The sequence below is a fragment of the Drosophila teissieri genome, chromosome 2L, assembly GCF_016746235.2.
Source record: "Drosophila teissieri strain GT53w chromosome 2L, Prin_Dtei_1.1, whole genome shotgun sequence".
In the NCBI taxonomy this organism is placed as follows: domain Eukaryota; kingdom Metazoa; phylum Arthropoda; class Insecta; order Diptera; family Drosophilidae; genus Drosophila; species Drosophila teissieri.
The window spans coordinates 15,411,544-15,429,947 of NC_053029.1; the positions used below are offsets into that span (position 1 = coordinate 15,411,544).

Genomic DNA, 18,404 nt, shown 5'->3' on the forward strand with positions numbered 1-18,404 from the left:
CCGCCAACTGTTGCAAGTTGCAGCTCGGCTCTGCCGCAAGCAGCTGCCTCGTTTTGTGCTCGCCATTTGGACGCTTCCCATCCGGACAGGTTCAATTGCAGTTTAAACGCTGTTTGGGGTGCCCACTGCGGGATATTTTCGCGAAAAGATTTCTTAGCCCGCGGAAACAGTTCGCCCTGGCCTATTGGGATTTTATTAAATAAATCGTGCAGGTGGGCCGAAATCTGAACGTGCAAAATACGTCACGTGAAGTATAACACACTTTCAAAATTGGATGAAAATAATAATATCTTTTGATGTAAAACGTTTCCTTTGTGGTACGACGATGTCAGTAGGTTAATATAGATTTAAACATTCTATTTTTAACAAAGTCTGAAGGGTAGGAACATATATAACAATCACACTGTTCAGACCTCGTAGCATTACTACTTGACACTCCTTTCAGGATGAAATATTTTTGTAACGAATATTCAGAGTGAATATCTAGAATGAAAAAGTGCTGTGATGTTGGTGTGTCGCTGACAGCGTTTTAGATGCAAAACAATGTTTCTCACTACATGTCAGGGCAGAAAACTCCCTTCGTTCCAAACGGAAGCTATTTCCATTTCTTTCAATTCAAATTCCACTGACAGTTGCAAAACTGAACTTTGACAGCAGAGAGACTGTTTGTTGACATTTCCATTTTATGCATTTATTGTTTTCCTCCCCGACAGTCGGGCACATTTCTTTTTCAGTTTTTGTTTTCGAAGATGCTGCCAAAAACCGGTGGGCATTTCAAAAAAATTAAAAAACGAATTGACATTCAGATTCCAACCGGATTCCTCGGATTATGCCAGAGATCTGTACAAAGTAATTGCGAGGTCCAAGTTTGATTGTCTTTTCGCATTCAAAAACTTTCGGATGCAAACTATTGGGCGAATGTTACAACTTGTGGCATAAATATGCATAAGCTCCATGGTCCGTTCCCAGCAAATCCGCTCTGATCTGCAGGAGTCCTGCTTAACAGGACATGCCATAAATGTCCCGCACACGTCCATCAACGTCAGGATTGGTTATGTTCTGTTCTCGATTCCTGCCCGAAGCCCTTCCGTTGTCGCATTTGCATTTCGCATCCTGCAGTTGCTCCTATTCCTACTCGGCCATTGCCCAGGACACTGGGACCCTTGTGTGCTTATCGTTTTGCATACGCATTATTTATTGAGGCTGCCAATGCGAGTTGGGCAGGAATTGGAAGTCCTGCGGGAGTGCGGTAGTGTGCAACTGCAACTTAGAGCTCGAACTTGGCATCAAGTAGGCCTTTTGGCAAGCCTGGATCTTCTTGCCACATTCTGACATCCCAGCTGACAGATGCGCAAATTCTTAGGAGTGATTAGCATGCAAAATGCTTGGGGTTTATTGTTTTAGCAAAACTAATTAGTTTGAGTAATTGAAACTAAAATTTGGGCAATTGCTTAGAGAGCTCTCAGCCTGCTATTGAAATTTGAGCATGTCGTATGTAGTTTCCTTTTCCTTTGTGGTCAACTGCAACGTCGTAGGTTATTGCCTGAGGTTACTGAATGGGTCATTGGTTCGGAATCCGAGAGGCTTTATTTAGCCAAATTGGAATGGCAGATGCCACAGGGCAAATTCTTAATGCGAGTACTTGAAACGGCAACCATAATGCAGATTGAGGTTGTTTCGGTAATAGCGATTGCCTTTGGATTATCGTAATCAAATGTGTGTTAAATGTTAAGTTGGATTCAAGGAAACTAAAGTGCTGCGCTTGTCATTTGAATATGAACTTCATGTCGTATAAACAATTTTTTGATTATGTAATACAATTAACTGAGAAATCTTTTCTTTTCCTTACAGCCGCCACTTTTGCATTCACAAATAAGGAAGAAGTCAAGTAAATCAATAGAAACCAAATGCTACAAAGCACTGCCATATACAACTGCAAAGGATTGCATTATGAGAACTAACAATTGAGTAGCTCAACATTTATAGCAAAACAATACGAAATCTAGAATAATATAGCAACTACTATACAAAATTGGAGCTCACGAACAAATGAGGGAGAAAGGGCGAACAGGAGGAACATCAACAGCAAAATAAAAAAATTAGTTAAAATGGACGCAGAATGAAGGAAGCCCGAAAACGAGAAAAACGAGAAAAAAGAAGTTGTGGTCTAAACTCTTATTGTAAGAAAACGCATAAAACTAATAGAAAAACGCTCTATGGGTTGTAAAGAAAATAAGAAGACAAAAGAAAGACATGAAAACGTTGCACACAATAAAGCATATACTTGCCATATTGATATAAAAGGAAATCGTGAAAAGGCGGTGAAAATTTCATAAGATTAGTAGGCACTAAGGCACACAGCAAAAAAGAAAAGGGAACTCAACCCCCTTGCAGAACAATGAAAGCTGCAGCAGCTGGATAAGGCCGACTAAACCGAAAATTATATTATTGTAATCTAGTAGAGAGCAGACAACATATCCGCTGGCAACAACCAACACCGAAAGAGACTATGAAAAATGCACAACTGAAACTGACTGAAGTTGACGATGATGAGCTGTGGCTGGCAGTAAGATTAGCGCACTGCGGCAGCAACATCAGCAGCAGCACACAAACCACCAGCAGCCCGTGCAACAGCAGCAACAGCAGCCACCAGCGGCACAACCAGCAACTCACAACACTGCAACCAAGGAGCTTAAGTACAAAACACCACAGCAACATTGCGAGCGAGCAGCACAATAGCCAGCCACAGGAGCCAGCGCCGAAGGACGAGGATGTAGCCACCCACGGGAGCAGCAATGACCAGCAGCAACAGCAGCAGCAGCTAGACAGCAGCAGCAACATGTTGTCGCCAAAGACAGCCGCAGCAAGTGCTGCCGGCGAGGAAGCAACAACCCAACAACCAACAAACATAAGACTGTGTGCACGCAAGCGACAACGATTGCGTCGCCGACGAAAAAGAAAACCAGCAACCCCAACCGAAGCAGATATCAAGGTACGCATTAAAAACATCATATTGAAATATATATGTATATTGTAGATCTTCTCCTTTCTATTGCAGAAACAACAGCCACTTAGCATGCCTCTCTTCAAAACGCGCAGATCCACGGACACCTACAGCTCACAAGCAGCAACCACTAGCTGTCCGACAGCCACCTACATGCAATGTCGCGCCAGCGAGAACGAGTTCAGCATTCCGATATCGAGTCATGACCTCTCCCCGGCCGCCTGGGTGCTGCATGTGCTGCAGGTGCTGCTGGTGTCGCTGCAACAGTGGCACCTCCACGTGCAACAGCGATCGGTGCTCCTGCTCAGAGGCATTGCGGTAGCCACCAGCGCCTTCGTTTCCTATTTAGGCAGCTTTGCGGCGCAACTGAGGAGCGGCAGCAGCAACAGCAGCAGTGGCAACAGCAGCAACAGCGGCAACAGCAGCAGCACGCAAATTATAAACGGACTTAATAAACACTCATGGATATTTTTACTGATATATTTGAATTTATCTGCTAAAGGTGAGTGCCATTTAAATTATCTCGAGTGCTGCATGCAACATCAGCAACAACATCAACATCGACAGCAAGCAACAGTTGCCGCACACGGCGCATGGCTTGCCCCATTGTGGCAGTGGCAGCAACAGCAACAGCAACATAATGCACGCCGGCAACATATTGTCACTTTGACACATAAAACCACTCACGGGTGGGATATTTTGTGGGCCGGAGTTGTCGTTGTGTTGTGTTGTGTTGCCCCTTGTTGATGTCATTGTTGTTTGCCAGTTGTGACATTTACGACAGCCTCAAGTGAGGCAACAACAGCCATCTCAGACCGGTCTATGCCACTTGAAGGCGTCTGCGCCTAAGGTTATTTTCTTTCTTTTCTTTTCTTCCGTCGCCCCCACTTGAGAAGTCCTTAGTCCTTGTTCGTGGCTAACGCGTGGCAGGCCGCAGTTGAGGTCCTTCAAAGGGCATGTTGCATAAACGCTCTTGACTCGGATGCACCTGAACGAGCCCTATTGAAGGATAAACCATTTTGTGTCTGTAATTGAGAAGCTTTCAGTTTTCAGCTTTTAATTGGCACTTCTTTGAAACTTAAACGCTTGCGGCGATTTTCGAGCATGCATCATCGTAAGGAACTGCCGCACAGTGTGGAATCTATTGGTTAATTATATAAAATTCCCTGCTCCAGTTGACCCACATTTTCCGGCACAAAAACTATTCGCCAGAAACTAAGCAAAGTTATGTCGAACAATGTGTGGCTGATGCTGTGCCGAAAAGTTGCAATGCCATAAATACTTTCAACAAATGCTTGTTGAAACGCTTGCTGCACTGAAATTTCCCATTTCAAGCGGTTGCGGCAAAGGGGCTTTGAAAATCTTGTGTAATGGCATTTTTTCCGTCCTTACTGCGCTGCACTAGAAGCTTACAAATTCTTTGCTACGACAACAATATTCCAACAAGACAAGGACTAAGTTTGGTTAGCAGCTCAAACGCCTGCCATTCCATTAGCGGCATAAAATGCAAAAAACGAATCCCCACCTGAAGATGGTGGCAAGGAGATGGCTCCACTGCCACTTACCCATATTGGGCTTATTAATGGCCGCCCATTTGGGCTGGGGCAGCAAAAACACCAGATGGAAAGTGTTGCCAATGTTTCAGGCTGCCGCGTAGTAAGTCGCACTCGCGTGTCGTGGTTGGCGTGCCAGGCCATGAAAGCTCAACTAAGTACACACGTTGAACGGTGGTGCAGGTGGTAAAAAGGCAATGTAGACTAGATTCCTGTGTTTCAACCATGCAAGGGTTGTGCAATTCTATTTAAAAATTATATTATGTGCTGCTAATTCATTTTTTACTCTACTGCTTATCTGACTTTGGAAACAGCAACTATTTCCTTTGATTTGAGATTTATTATGACTGTGTAACTGGTTTTATTTCTTAAATGAATTTGCCATTTATTGCACTGTATTAAAGTGAAGTAAAAAAGGGAGTTAAGTTTCAGCGCACCACTGTATTCATAAATTTAAGCCATATGTGTGCACTGGGGCAACTCTGTGTCTGCAGTCGAAGTCGTTACTCCGCTTCCGTTTTCGTTTTTTGTGTCTGTCCTGTCGCTTTGGCTTTGGCTTTGAGTTCATGTTTCATGTTTCATGCAACACCAACAGCAGCAGCAGGAACAGCAGCAGTTTCCACAACAATTGCCGTTTGCCCACATGCGTGTGCATGTTTATGATTTTATGGCAGCACTTCCGTTTCCGCCCGGGCATATTGTACAGCCCCCTCCCACAGCCTTCTCCTCGCCGCCTTTCCTTTCTTCTGGCTGCCATCGCTAATCAGATTTAAACTTTGCACAACGTCAACGTTGCTTACGCCAGCTGTAAGTGTGTGCGGCTTTACTTGTTACTGTATTCATAAGTGTGTCGAGTATGCGCTTGCCCTATGACATCGTTCATACGCCCCGTCGGCCAGCCAAGTGCCCTTCCTACGTGCGCCTGGTCATGTCCTGTAAGTATGACATTTATTGCTACCGAAAGGCTTTTGGCATGCTTCAGGACTCCAGAACTTCAGGTCTCCTCGCATCTGACAGCCCCCTATTGTTTAATTCCTTGTCTTTTGCCGCTAACATGCGATGATGGCATTAATTTGTATTTATGGCAGCAGCATGGAGAGCTTACACTGCTCCCCTTGAATTTAAGTTCGCACTTGAAGGAACAGTGGTTAGGAGTTCTGTCGTCGAATATACTATTCCTTTCTACCAACAAAGGCATGCATTATTCAGGAGTATTCGCTAGATGTCAACTACCACCTCTCAGCTCTATCAATCTATACGGTAAATGTCACAAGTTCCATTCCATCATTAGCTAAAGGGTTGTGCGAGAAAGAAAAACACACTGTCATGCCTGCCATTTGCATTATAGAGCCCATCCAGGCATCCCAGAGCATCGCACACATGCGGCTGAGACAGATGATGAGCCCATCAGCCAGGCTCAGATAATCCCCGGCCCATCTCCATCCAGCACCACAAAGGATCAAACGTGAGCAGGATCGAGGGTGTGGGGATGGGGCTGGCAGGTCTAAAATCAATCATTAAATGTGATGGCATTCATAATTTTCAATAGTGGACACAAGGCGGCTTGATTGATGGCCCTGTCAGGGGAGTTCTGGAAATACCAGTTACTGTTTCTACCGAATACATAGAATTCTTTCGAGATGTCACATTTTAGAAAGAAAAGCATAATAGTTACCCCAAACCTAAACAATATTAAAACCTAAATGATATTTTCTCTCCTACATTTCTCCTGTTCCCTGCTTCCCTTCCAAAGCAATCTATCGATTTGTTTCCATTTTTAAGACTACTCTTGTCTCAGGATACTTTTTCTGCCTCATCCGTGCCCCCCCAAAAAAAAAGAAACAGGAAAAAGGAAAACAAGAAAGTCATAAGCAATTAAATGCTTTCCCAGCTCCCAAGCTCCATCCAATTAAGGGCAACTGTGTGTGTGGCTGTGTGTGTGGGTGTGTGTGGGGAGGGATGAATGGAGGGTGCTGCCGAAGGGGCGGGTGTTAGTGCTGGAATTTTTATTGCATAAATTAAGCTTTGAATATTTAAGCGTCACCTTGGCGCTATTAAAATGCTCGCTTCTGAGCTCTTTCTTGTTTCCCAAAGCCCTTCATCGTCCTGCGCAAATCCTTGTCCACGTCCTCCCCGCAGCCATTAGCAGGTGCCCTGCCCTGGGACCGCCCGTACAGTGTTCACCCTTCTGAACAGACAGCCATCAAGCTTCATCACTTTCGTCCCCATCCTCGACTCCATCTTCCCCACCAGCCCGTCCTGTATCGGTTTTGGAAGCTTAAGTGGTTTGGCGCCCCGTCAGTTTTCATTTTGCTTTCAATTTTTAATATCGGCGAATAGCGCGAGTCAAAATATCCCTGACATCTCTCTACTCTCAGCTCAGGTCCTGGAGCCAGGCCAGGGAAAATATATGAACCAAAGGGATTTTTGCAATAACGATAAGCCGCGAACTGAGCTGCAAGAACAGGGTTTTGATTGTTAAATAAAATAAATAAATTACTTATTTAATTACTATATTTCTTAGTTCTTTCTTTCTTTCAAACATTGTACCAGGGTATGAAAAGGTTATTGTTGGAAATCAACCCACCGGCACGTCGTTTCAGACGGACTTCCTATTTCTCGGTCCTACTTTCGATTCCGAGGAGCATCGGCCCATTCGCTGTCGTCATTATGGCTGTTGTTGCGGCCTGTGTTCCGCAGGCAGCTGCATTTTCTAACCAATTTTGGTCGCTTTTTATTTGGCACATTAAATTGGCCCGCTCAAGTGTGTGCCCCATTCTGGAGGTCCTTGCAGCCCGCGACTCTTGCAGCTGTTGCCGCACTTCCTAGCGCTCCTCTTCCTGTCTGCGCTTCCCGTCTGGCCAGCGACTTGGTGGGGCTTTGTGAAATAGCAATTACTTTTTCATGCTCCACTGCAATAAAATTGCAATTTTATGCGGCCTGCCAACGGACAATAACAACAACAACAACAACAACGGTGGCATCAACCAAAAAATAGGGAAAATAGCGAAACGGAAGTGCAGCCATTGAAAAGGCATTTCGAAATGGCCGCAGACTGTTGGGAAAATCTGGGGGGACGAAGAAAGCCAAGTTTAAAGATGACTGCGAAAAGTTAACGACTTAAAAATGGATAGTTAATGACTCTATGCACTCCGCTCAGAGTTGTTAATTTCCGAGTGCTTAAGCTTCCAATTTACTCAAGTTATTTCCATTTTGTTATTTCTAATTGAAAAAAGGTTGCTTAAAATGTATTTTAGGTTCTTTAAAATAGTTAATCTTTAATTAGTTTTCCAGCTTACCATTTGTACTTCAAGCTACATTTTAGGCACACACTTTGCTTTCTGCTCGTTGTATCTATGTTTCTGATGGCCTGGCAACAAAAGCAAATAGAAACAAAAGTCTCGGCTCGTGATGTCGCAGTCAAAAGTCGCAAATGTTGCAAGAGTCGGCAAAACCGCCTTTGTGACCGCCCACAATGGCTGGCCGATACTCAGGATCGCTGGCAGGCCCTCATATTTGCTTTATTATCACATTCATTTTGACACTTCATCAGACGTTGGCCTCTTTTTTCGTTGTTGTCCTGCTGTTTTTGTGCCCTGTTCTGAGTCCTGAGCCCTGAGTTGCTTTGTTCTAGGCCCACTCCTCCACTCCTCCACTCGACTGGTGTCAATGCTTTGCCTTAAAGGCCTAACTGCTGCTGTCCCATCCAACTTTCCAACCTACCAGCTTTCCAACCTACCAGCCAACCCACTCATTGTTGGCCTGGCCCGTACTGTGCTCGTTAGCTGCAGTTCTTCCTTCATTGGGTTGCTCTCGGCCCTCTTCTTGCCCTGCAGGCTCGTCATTTTGTTTTAATATTAAATGAACAAAGAGGGGAGAGCGCGTGAAAGCGAATGAAATATGCAAAAACGGCCGAGAAAGTGGCAGGGCCAGGAGAAAGCCAGCTGGAACACTGGAGCAGGACTAAAGACAAATTAAAACTAAAAAATTCACGTGCATAATTTCTAAACGCTGTTCATTTCGTATGCAAATCTTCTGGGTTAAGCGCACTAAGCTCGGTCGGTGGAAAGTGAAAAGTTTTTTGCGTACAACAGTATTTCAGCTATCGTTGAAATAGGAAAAAAAAGGAATTGCACACAAAGCAGCAGATTGAATAATTCGAGAATTTAATTACCGAACACTTCGCATTCAGGGCAAACGCTGCAACGCTCATCAATCTGGGATTAATGCACTTTTCAAGAACCTAATCAATGGCAATTTTCCCAGATTATTTTCGCCGTTGCCACACGAACTGCATTCGCAATCAACTCGATAAATCCGCAACTTATCGCTACTTACTGTCTGCTTATAGAGATGCTACAAGGGAAAAAGCCGTGTGGTGGGAAAAACTAGAGGAAAACTCTTAAGAAATTATCAAATTGGGAGGCAAAGAGCAGGCGGGCAGCCAGGATCCCTCCTTCCACATCAGCTGGCTTCCTTTGTAGTTTCTTCTGCTGCCCACATTCATGCATAAATAATTCCACGATAACGATGCGAATATGTTCGTCCCTGCATTTGTTCCACTGTGTGTGTGTGTGTGTGTGTGTGTGTGTAGATGAGGCAATCTATTATCGCTGGGGAAAAAACGTAACAAGAAAATTTGTATGTGAAAAAGTTTTGCTCAATAAAAGTTTCCTTTTGTTATTCGCCTGCCAGAGAACAATGGTCTCGTCCCCGCACACAAACACACTGTTTGCGACTGCGAAGGACATATGTGTGTTGGCAGAGCGGAGCACAAAAACTTTGCTTCTGCCATCCTTCGAACTCCTTTCTCTGTTGCCTTTCCAATCCGACGCCGCCTGCAGGACCCGCATCCCAAACGGCTCCAAGTCCAAGAAGCAGGCGAATCCAACTGGCAGAAGCCAGGAAAACTCGTAAACTTTTGCATATCAATAAATCTTGGTTGTTGTCTCACTCGAAACCCCCCAGCAAACCCATTGCCGAATTATTGATGTTGATTTGCGGTGCTGCTGCGAAAGTGCAAGCAGTTGCAGCAGCACTTACTCTTGGCCAACTTTCTCCAGCGACTTGTATGCACTAATTCGAACTTTGTCTACTTGCAGTTTGCCTAGCAGGATATCATGAAAAGAGACTGTTACACGATCTTTTGGATCCTTATAATACACTAGAACGTCCCGTTCTCAATGAATCGGACCCGTTACAATTAAGCTTTGGTTTAACTTTAATGCAAATTATCGATGTGGTAAGTAGTACATACATTTAGTATATCATATTGTTAAGAATTTGAGCAAATAAAACCTAGATATATACAATTTATAGTTACATCTATTCAGATGGTTAAACGATACAGGATATTTATTTGCAATTGACTTTATCAAAGGGCTGAAAGTTCAAGAACCACACTGCATTTCGCTTGCCTGAACCACTGAACCGCTGTGACTAAGAACACGAAATGAAAAGCACTCCTTTAACTTCCTGTTTTAATTACCGCCAGCCTTGTGTCAGCAAGGAACTTTCGGTTTCACCAGTTTTTTCAGCTCATCCTTTTGAATAGGTGCCTTAAAGTAGGCGGGTGGAAAAAGAATCCCTGATGACACAATTTGGTGCTTGGGTAAAAAGTGAATTGCCAAGAAAGTGAAATTTTAATTATTTGCCAGAGAGCAGTTCACCCACATGTATGGGTGTGTGTGTCCTGCTGCCTGTTGGCTGTTCCTTGAATGGCAGCTGCCCGCGCAACTCCTTCCCACGCCCCTGTGGCCTATTTGCAGACAGGACACACACATATCCTGGCTGACTGGCAGTGTCGAGCAAATTACATGCAACGTCATGTGGCATGTGCGCCGTTTGACTCATTTTCACCTTTCGAAAGGGCGGTGGGCGGTACGTCTGTCTGTCTGTCGTTTGGTCGCTTGCTCGCTCTGCATTCATCAGTTGCGAAAACTTTGCCCCAACTTACAATTGCGTATGGGGGTGAAAAGTCAGGCAGGAATCTAGAGAAAGAACTGGTGAGCGAGTAAGGTGCAAACTGTCGGAAAAGGCGACGCGAGGCGTTTGCCTTTGTTAGTGAGACAACCTCAATTCATATTAGATTTGCATTGCATTTGTCCGTATGTGCGGCTTGTTTGTTTGGCCATCCCCACGGTGCCAGGAGCCAGTACCACGGAGCCAGGATCCAAGCCAGGACCCAGCCAGGACCAGATCCTGGGCCGCATAAAGTTGGGATTCAGCAAAATGGAGCGCACAAACAAAAGGCACTCACACATGAGGCATGAAAAGCAAAAACAGCAACGCAGAAAAGTTGCTGCTGGCATATATGGCATATATGGCTGGGGCAGAAAAAAAATGGAAATGGAAAAGTAAAAGCGAAAACGAAAACGATTCCAGACGCTAGAAAACTGTGCATTCAGTGACGCGCTAAAAGTCGCACATACAAACAAATACACTCACACAAAGGCAAACAGTGAAAGGCGATGCAGAGTACACCGAGAGAAAACAGGGGTAGTCCACAACATAATCAAATCAGAAAAGAATACCTACATTAAAGTGCAATTCAAAATGATATCGTATTTGTATTAGGCAATGTGCAGCCTATCATAAAATGGTTATTATTTTTGATAACTCAAATTGCAGAGTACCAAAGTTTTGAATAACTTTCTTTATTTTGTGCCGTGCATTTACAATAAAATACACCCGTACACACTTGGCATGCAAATAAAATGAATAAATAAAATTTGCACATGTGCTTTTCACACCTTGTGCCAAAACATATAAGCCCGCGGGCAGGCGAGGGGTGTTTCTGAAGTTCTGAAGTTCCTGCTGAATGGAGAATGGTGGGGCGTGGGGCGTGGGCAAAGCAATGAAGTGCGAGTTGCTGCTGCTGGTGCAAATGAAGTCGAAAGAACAGAACGAATGGGCACAATGCGCTGGCGGTCGTTGTTTGTAGCAGTTGCTGTTTCAGTTTCTGTTTCTGGTTCTGGGTGGCAGTAAAAACTGCAGCACGCACACTCGAAACGCAGCAGGAATCCAGCGAAAGCAGCAGAAATGCGGCAATTACTGGGAACTGGGAACTGGTAACTGGGAGCCCGACGCGGTGCTCCGGGCATAAAAACCAAAATCGGGTCATTCGGGTAAAATGAGGGGGAATGACGGCCGTTACCACCTTTGGATGCCAAACTAGGGTTTATGAGCCCAGTGGTGTACTCAAACTTTTATTGCGCACTGTTAGTGCCCCGCTTGGATGTCACGGCAATCAAAAGTTGTTAATGCCTAATGCTTCACGGGGAATCGTAATCGTAAGGAAATTAGTTGCATATGCTGCGATAATAAAGGATATTACTCTCCTGCCACTCTGCGTTTCAATTGGCAAGCTCGTTACGCTGCCAGCAATGAAAAAAGCGCGGGAAGTTCGTGTTCTCTGACTTCACGTAATTCTTAATTTAAATATATATGATATATCCTAAAAGGAATCGCAAAGAATAATATTAAATTGCAGGGGGTGCTTTAAGAATGAAAAGTGCCATCTGTTCAATCAATCGTACCATGAAGAATGGCGCGGAGTTGTAAAAATACATTTTCGCCATAAGTAGAGCAGTTTTTGTGTCAAGTAAACGATTTTTCCGCCAGTTGCAGGTCGGCAGGGCCATTAGTTGTCCGCCGAGGATACGCCAGCTTTCGTCGGTGGCAATATTTTAACTGTTAAATGCAGTGGCTGCACCGGCATTTGCATATTTTTTTTGCCCTATCCAACTGGGCATCCGAGCCATTTAAAGATTAAGCACCTGGCAGGGATTTTGCAGCAGCAACAGCGACGCCAGATTGCAATCGAAAGTGCTGCACTCGGTGTGGCAAGGAACAAAGGCAAACCTTTCATCAATTTCACTTATCAGGCAATGTCAACAGCTCCTGCGTCCGAAGGACTCTAATCACACGGCGTGTAAGCAATGGCAGTCCTTTCAGTGTAATACTGGCTGGCTCCTATGCGCATTTGAGTTATGTAAAGCACAGGTCATAATTGCCTTTGCCGGAGGTCACCTGTCCTCGGGAAAAGGACAATGCCATTTAGCTCAGCGTCTTGCCTGCTCACTTCCTGTTGGCAATTTTGACGCTGGAAATTGCATTTCCCCCACTCGTGAGTTTCTTTCCCTTTGTTATGCGCTCCGCTGTGGCAACGAAATTAGAATAGCTTCGTGCAACACTTGCCAGCGGTTTTCTATTCCTGGCCATCAATGCTCGCTGCTTGGGTCTGCGGGGTTTACATCGGTTGAAAAACCTAAACAGCATAAACACTTTTGCCATGTGCATAGATGGGTATGGACATGCTTGGCATACTTTCGCAAATGCTTTCAATGCATTTTCGACTCTTTTGGGGGCTGAGGATGGGGCACTCCACTCACTTTCACTTTGATTGATGTGGTTGCCTGTGCAAAGGACTGAGGCGGAGACGGAGATCCATGTGCCTGTGTGTCCTGCGAGTCCTGCGAGTCCTTCGCCAAGCCGTTCCCGTTTCCGTTCATCTGTGCAGATACGATTTTGTCAAATGAGCACAACGTCACAGGCACACATAAATAGATGTAAGGGATGGCAGGATAGCAGGATGGCAGGATAACAGGATGGCTGTCCTGTCCAGAGGATTGCTCCATGGCTTGTGGCTGGGAAAGTGTTTAGCAGGAATTGGGACAGCACTTTGACCCCTGCTAACGCAACTGTACTTGAGCGGTGCTTTTCACTTTAATTGTTATAAATTAAGGGTTTGTGGGCTCAGTAGCTCGAGTTTAGAAGAGCACCGCAAAAAAAGCTGTACAATTATTATATTCTGATGAAAAGGCACTTTAAAGTGCACATGACTGTGTTTCCCTTTTAATAAATAAACACTTTTCACTACGAACATTCGAGTGTGTTTTCTCAGGGGAGAACAGCGAACTCCGCGGAATTATACAAACATTGCAATTTAATTGCATTTTGGAAGGCCCAAGGATCGCTCTTGTCACCCCAAACAAAATAAAAGAGCGCTGTTGAAATCAGTTCCAATTATTTTCCCAGCGGAGCAAATGAATATTGAAGTGTTTTTTAATTAAATGCGCCGAGTGAAAGGAATCGCCAGCCGAAGTGTATTGAATGGTGGGTGGGTAAAGTAAATAAAGTAAATATTGAGAACCATAAACCACGAAAATGAAGCCGTCAATGGAAGAAACGAAACTTTCAGCGGTCAACAGCGTAAGATGTGAAATTAAATTAAACGAGTTACTTCTCCTGCATCTTGAGGAACTCGGCTTTTATTGAGAGTCCTATAGATTCGAATGGAGTAAGAAATAGTTTCTCAGAATGCCGATGCCAAAAAATCTAATCCGTTCGAAAGTAAGTCAAATTGGAAACAAGGCTGCGAGTAAGCCAATAAGCATGCTTTCGCCGTTCGGCACAATCAGCCAGCTTGACAAATGGAGAGGGGATTATTGAGAACTATGCTGGGCAGAGACAAATGAAAAAAGAAAGTGAAAAACAGGCCAGGGCAAAGCAGGATACAAAAAGAAGTTGACTTCCAGGGCAAGGCAACAGAGCAGGCAGAGCAAGGAGGGCAAGGAGGTGAAATTAAGGGCTGGTGAAAGGCGGTAAAAGTACAAATAAAACAACTCCCAGGCGCATTAATTAAAAAGGAGCAGACAAAGCGAGGCGCAGATTAATTGGCATCAGTGGGAGAAGGCAGTAAGGAGAAGGCTGTGAGGAGTGCCTAGATAAGGGCCAAGACGCAGGCCAAGGATCTGCGGAGGAAGTGATTAAGTAGACGCGGGACGACGGATGGGGGTGCATATCAACGGATATCAGCGGAAAATGAGTAATGAAGTCGAGATGGGCCAGCCATTTTTTATGCATACAGGACAATGGGAAACTAGGCCTCCGCTGGTGTACGTGTATGTGTGCACATGCATGGTGGTGTGCTTTATGCTACAGTTTCAGTTACAGGCTTCGAGTTGGCTTTCTGTTTTTTAAATTCCCCGAACGTTGTTGGCCCGCCATGTCAATGAACCGCCGCCCCTGCGTGTGTATGTGTGCTTTGCGAGGATATGTATTTGCGGCGCACATATGCAAATTTCCGCACACCAAAACTTGTCTTTGCCCCAGCCGAAGGCTGCGCAAAAAGCATGGCGGAGTGGGGGTGGGGGGGAAATAAAAACTCTGGGCTGTAATAATTTTGCCGTTTGCTTTTTTGCTCATTTAAAATTCAACAACTGCCGCCCGTAGCCGCCATTTATTTATATATTTTTCCGCGCCTCCTTCAGTAGACATGCAAAGCCCATACACATTCATACATACGCACACTATTTGAATGTGAATAAGCTTCATTTATACATGGGCCTTCTTCTGAGGCTGCTGCACTGGGAGCCACACAAAAAACTGCACACAGGCCTCAAAAACATGTCCTTTTCCCTTAAGGAAGCATCAAAAGCCATTCAGAGCACCAGCCAAAGATACACAGTGCATTATTACTTATGATGATTATTATTATTATTATTACATTTCTAAACCAACTTTGTTAAGTTTTGGCTTCCTTTTAAATTGTCGTTAGTTTTAGTGCTTAAAGCCAAGTCAAAACCTGATTTAAGTCTGTTTCGCGGTTCTGACAAGCAAAACTCTATTTAAGATATATATGTTTGCAGTTTTCCCCTTTCAGCTCCCGTTTTGTTTGCGTTTTTAATTATATTTTTCGCGCTCTCACGTTTTGCGGTTGTTAGTTTTATAATTGTGTGCACCGCTTTTACTCCAAATGAACATGCGCATTCAAAATTTAAATTGGATGGGTTGCAAATAGGAGTTTCTCCCACAACTGCAGCTTGAATGTACATCCAGAATGGCAATGTCCTGTCAAAAGCAGGTAGTTCAGTTCCTCCTAAAATTAAGTGAATGAATGGGTTTAAGGAAGGACAGGTCCACGAAATCCTGCAAATAAAAGGACCTGGGGATATTCCATTACGTTTCAGCGACCAGCTAAGTGAATTATCCTAGTGGCGTCAAACCAAAATCGCACTCAATGTGTAAGCCGTGAAAATTATGAAGCGTCATCAGAAACTCAATTTGGAAAACGGAATTTTATTAGGTCGCAGTAGAGCTCTAATCCCCCTGCCCCCCCCTTTCCAAACACTTTCGTCCTCGCAAAAACCATGGCATACTTTTTAGCGTCAGGCATTTGTTTGTCTGCTGCGGTCGCAGTCGCAAAGTACACTGCAAAATACAAGTATGCAGGAGGAGGAGCGAGGGAGTGAGGTTGTTTGCCCATGTGAATGGGGAATGGGATAGGGATAGGTGGCTGGCCGAAATGGACTCTGCTGCAGTCAAGTGCAATAATGTAATGGCTATATTTAGCCAGGCTCTCACACACACACACACAGATACACAAACATGCAAGCACACAGGGACACGTTGCATGTTTGCTTTTGGACTGCGTTATGGCCGCAATATTACCAAGTCCTGCCACGTCGCTCCTTTACAACGTTATATTTGCCGAAAGCTTCGATTTTGTTGGTCTGTTGGCTTTCATCCCAGCTCAACACCCCCTCGCCATCAACCATCAACCATACAGCATCCACCATCCACCATCCCCGTCATCCGATCCGATCCGATTTGGTCGGACAACATATTGGCAGCATGCTGGTTGGAAACCGCTTGCGGGCTGGGCATTTGGATCTCCGCCGGGGCGGGCGGCTCCATTTCATCTGCACCGCATTCCTGTCGCATATTTGAGCCCATTTTACGATTGCACTTGCACACTGAGTAAGGGAAATTGCTCGGACAAAACATTCGAGCCACGCGGAGTCCGTGCTCATCCCGAATCCTTTGTCCTCCACCCGATCCACCTACCCAATGTCTATCCCGATCCCTGTGGTCCTTGGCCCTCGCTCTGTTAGTTAGGCGCCCGAGATTCGAGTTGTTTTCTTCCCGTTTTGTTGTTTCCTGTGAGCAACAGCGCCCAGCGAGTGTACCATGAATATTTCAGGCATTTAATTGTAAATTACACATACGCCCTGTGCGCAGCAGTTGCATTTTTTAGGAGCAGCTGCCGCTGCGGCGGATTCGGTGTCTGGTTTCTCTGTAAGCGCGGATTCGGTTATTGGGCCACATCCCTGGGGAAACTGGGCTGCGATGCATTGAAAAATGCAACTATCTCGTTTAAGGCACGCTTAAAGTATACAACCAATTTTTGCGGATTTTTGTGCTCAATTATTTATAACTTTAAGCCACGGGTGACCTGAAAATGTGATGATGCTTAACATTCACTTCCGTAATTTATAATATTTGTATAATACTAAGCGACAGTTTTAGATTGCCTTTAAAATATATAAATATATATAACATCGCTTATCAGGGAATTTGTAAGAAACGGCATATTGTCCGATGATTTAATTAAGGAAAAGGCGGACTTAAATCAACATTTAACCAAGCGTGGATTTATGTTTTAATCTCTTAAGTGAAATGAAAGGAACACAGCTCGCAGCTGGTTGTGCAAGCATCTCGTATATCCGCTGTTTCAATTGCCATTCTTGCCGCACGTGAGTGAGCCGCCGACCAAATCCCACCGCAGCTGGCAGCCGTTGCGGCAGGAAATACTATATACTTTATGAAAAACAGGCAGTGGAGTTCTGGGTGAAAGTTTGTGCTCTATGAATACATCATACGTAGCCGCGATTTTTGCGCGTTAATTAATAAAACATGATTCCGTGCGACGTGTGTAATTAACTTCCTGTTGGGCATTCCGTCCGTTTTTTTCGTTTTCTTTCTCCCCGCAGGACGAGAAAAATCAATTGCTAGTCACTAATGTGTGGTTGAAACTGGAGTGGAACGACATGAATCTCCGCTGGAACACCTCCGACTACGGCGGCGTCAAGGACCTGCGAATCCCGCCGCACCGCATCTGGAAGCCGGACGTCCTCATGTACAACAGTGCGGATGAGGGATTCGACGGCACCTACCAGACGAACGTGGTGGTGCGGAACAACGGGTCGTGCCTGTACGTGCCGCCGGGGATCTTCAAGTCGACGTGCAAGATCGACATCACGTGGTTCCCCTTCGACGACCAGCGGTGCGAGATGAAGTTCGGCAGTTGGACCTACGACGGATTCCAGGTTTGGTTCAGTCTCCCATGCAAGCAGGGCAACCAGGAAGTACTTAACTTACTGAAAACTAACTACTCGTAGTTGTTATGCTTGACCAATTCGAATTCGAATTCGACCTCGAATCGAGTGTATTTATGCCTTTTGATTTGCCCTTGGTTCGTTTTTCTGCATTGATCTGATCTGATGCGAGTGAGATATTTACATTATTCTACCCTCTCCCCGAATATCGTATAAAAAGCTGGATTTACAATTACAAGATGAAACTGGCGGTGATATCAGCAGTTACGTGCTCAACGGCGAGTGGGAACTACTGGGTGAGTAAGCCAACGTCGTCCTGGAGCGACCACCTTCCTCTCTCTCTACATACTTCGACACCCAAACTCAGACTCTGAGCGGGCGGTCTCCACCCCGTTCTTCAGGCAGAATGAATCACATTACCATTGAGATACAATGTTACTCCGCAATGCTCCCGATTCCAGTGTGTGTGTGTGTGTGGAGGTGGAAGTGCACGTGGAAGTCAACACTCCCAGCCAGCGAAAGGACATTGGCCAAGTGCTAAGGACTCGCTGCTGCTGCGGCTGCTGCTGCTCCCTCGCGGAGTTTTGGCCTTGCGCCTGATTTATAGCATATAGCATATCGCACTTTCGTGTGCCCAAAAACACACAGAGGTATACACACACACCAGTACACCAGTACACGAGAATAGCAGTATACTTCAGTACTCGCTCTCTATCCACCTCTTAC

The 18,404-nt window shown here is 45.0% G+C and overlaps 1 protein-coding gene across 1 annotated transcript in view; it reads left to right on the forward strand.

Annotated features, from left to right (window-relative positions):
• The window catches only part of LOC122625932 (neuronal acetylcholine receptor subunit alpha-7), a 51,652-nt gene that overhangs the window by 17,533 nt on the left and 15,715 nt on the right, over nt 1-18,404 (forward strand). Inside the window, exons 2-6 of the mRNA XM_043805994.1 lie at nt 1,852-2,992; nt 3,059-3,506; nt 9,660-9,799; nt 17,334-17,669; nt 17,899-17,974. Coding sequence (XP_043661929.1) covers nt 2,510-2,992; nt 3,059-3,506; nt 9,660-9,799; nt 17,334-17,669; nt 17,899-17,974 — 1,483 coding nt within the window. The 5' untranslated portion in view covers nt 1,852-2,509. The remainder of the gene's footprint in view (nt 1-1,851; nt 2,993-3,058; nt 3,507-9,659; nt 9,800-17,333; nt 17,670-17,898; nt 17,975-18,404) is intronic.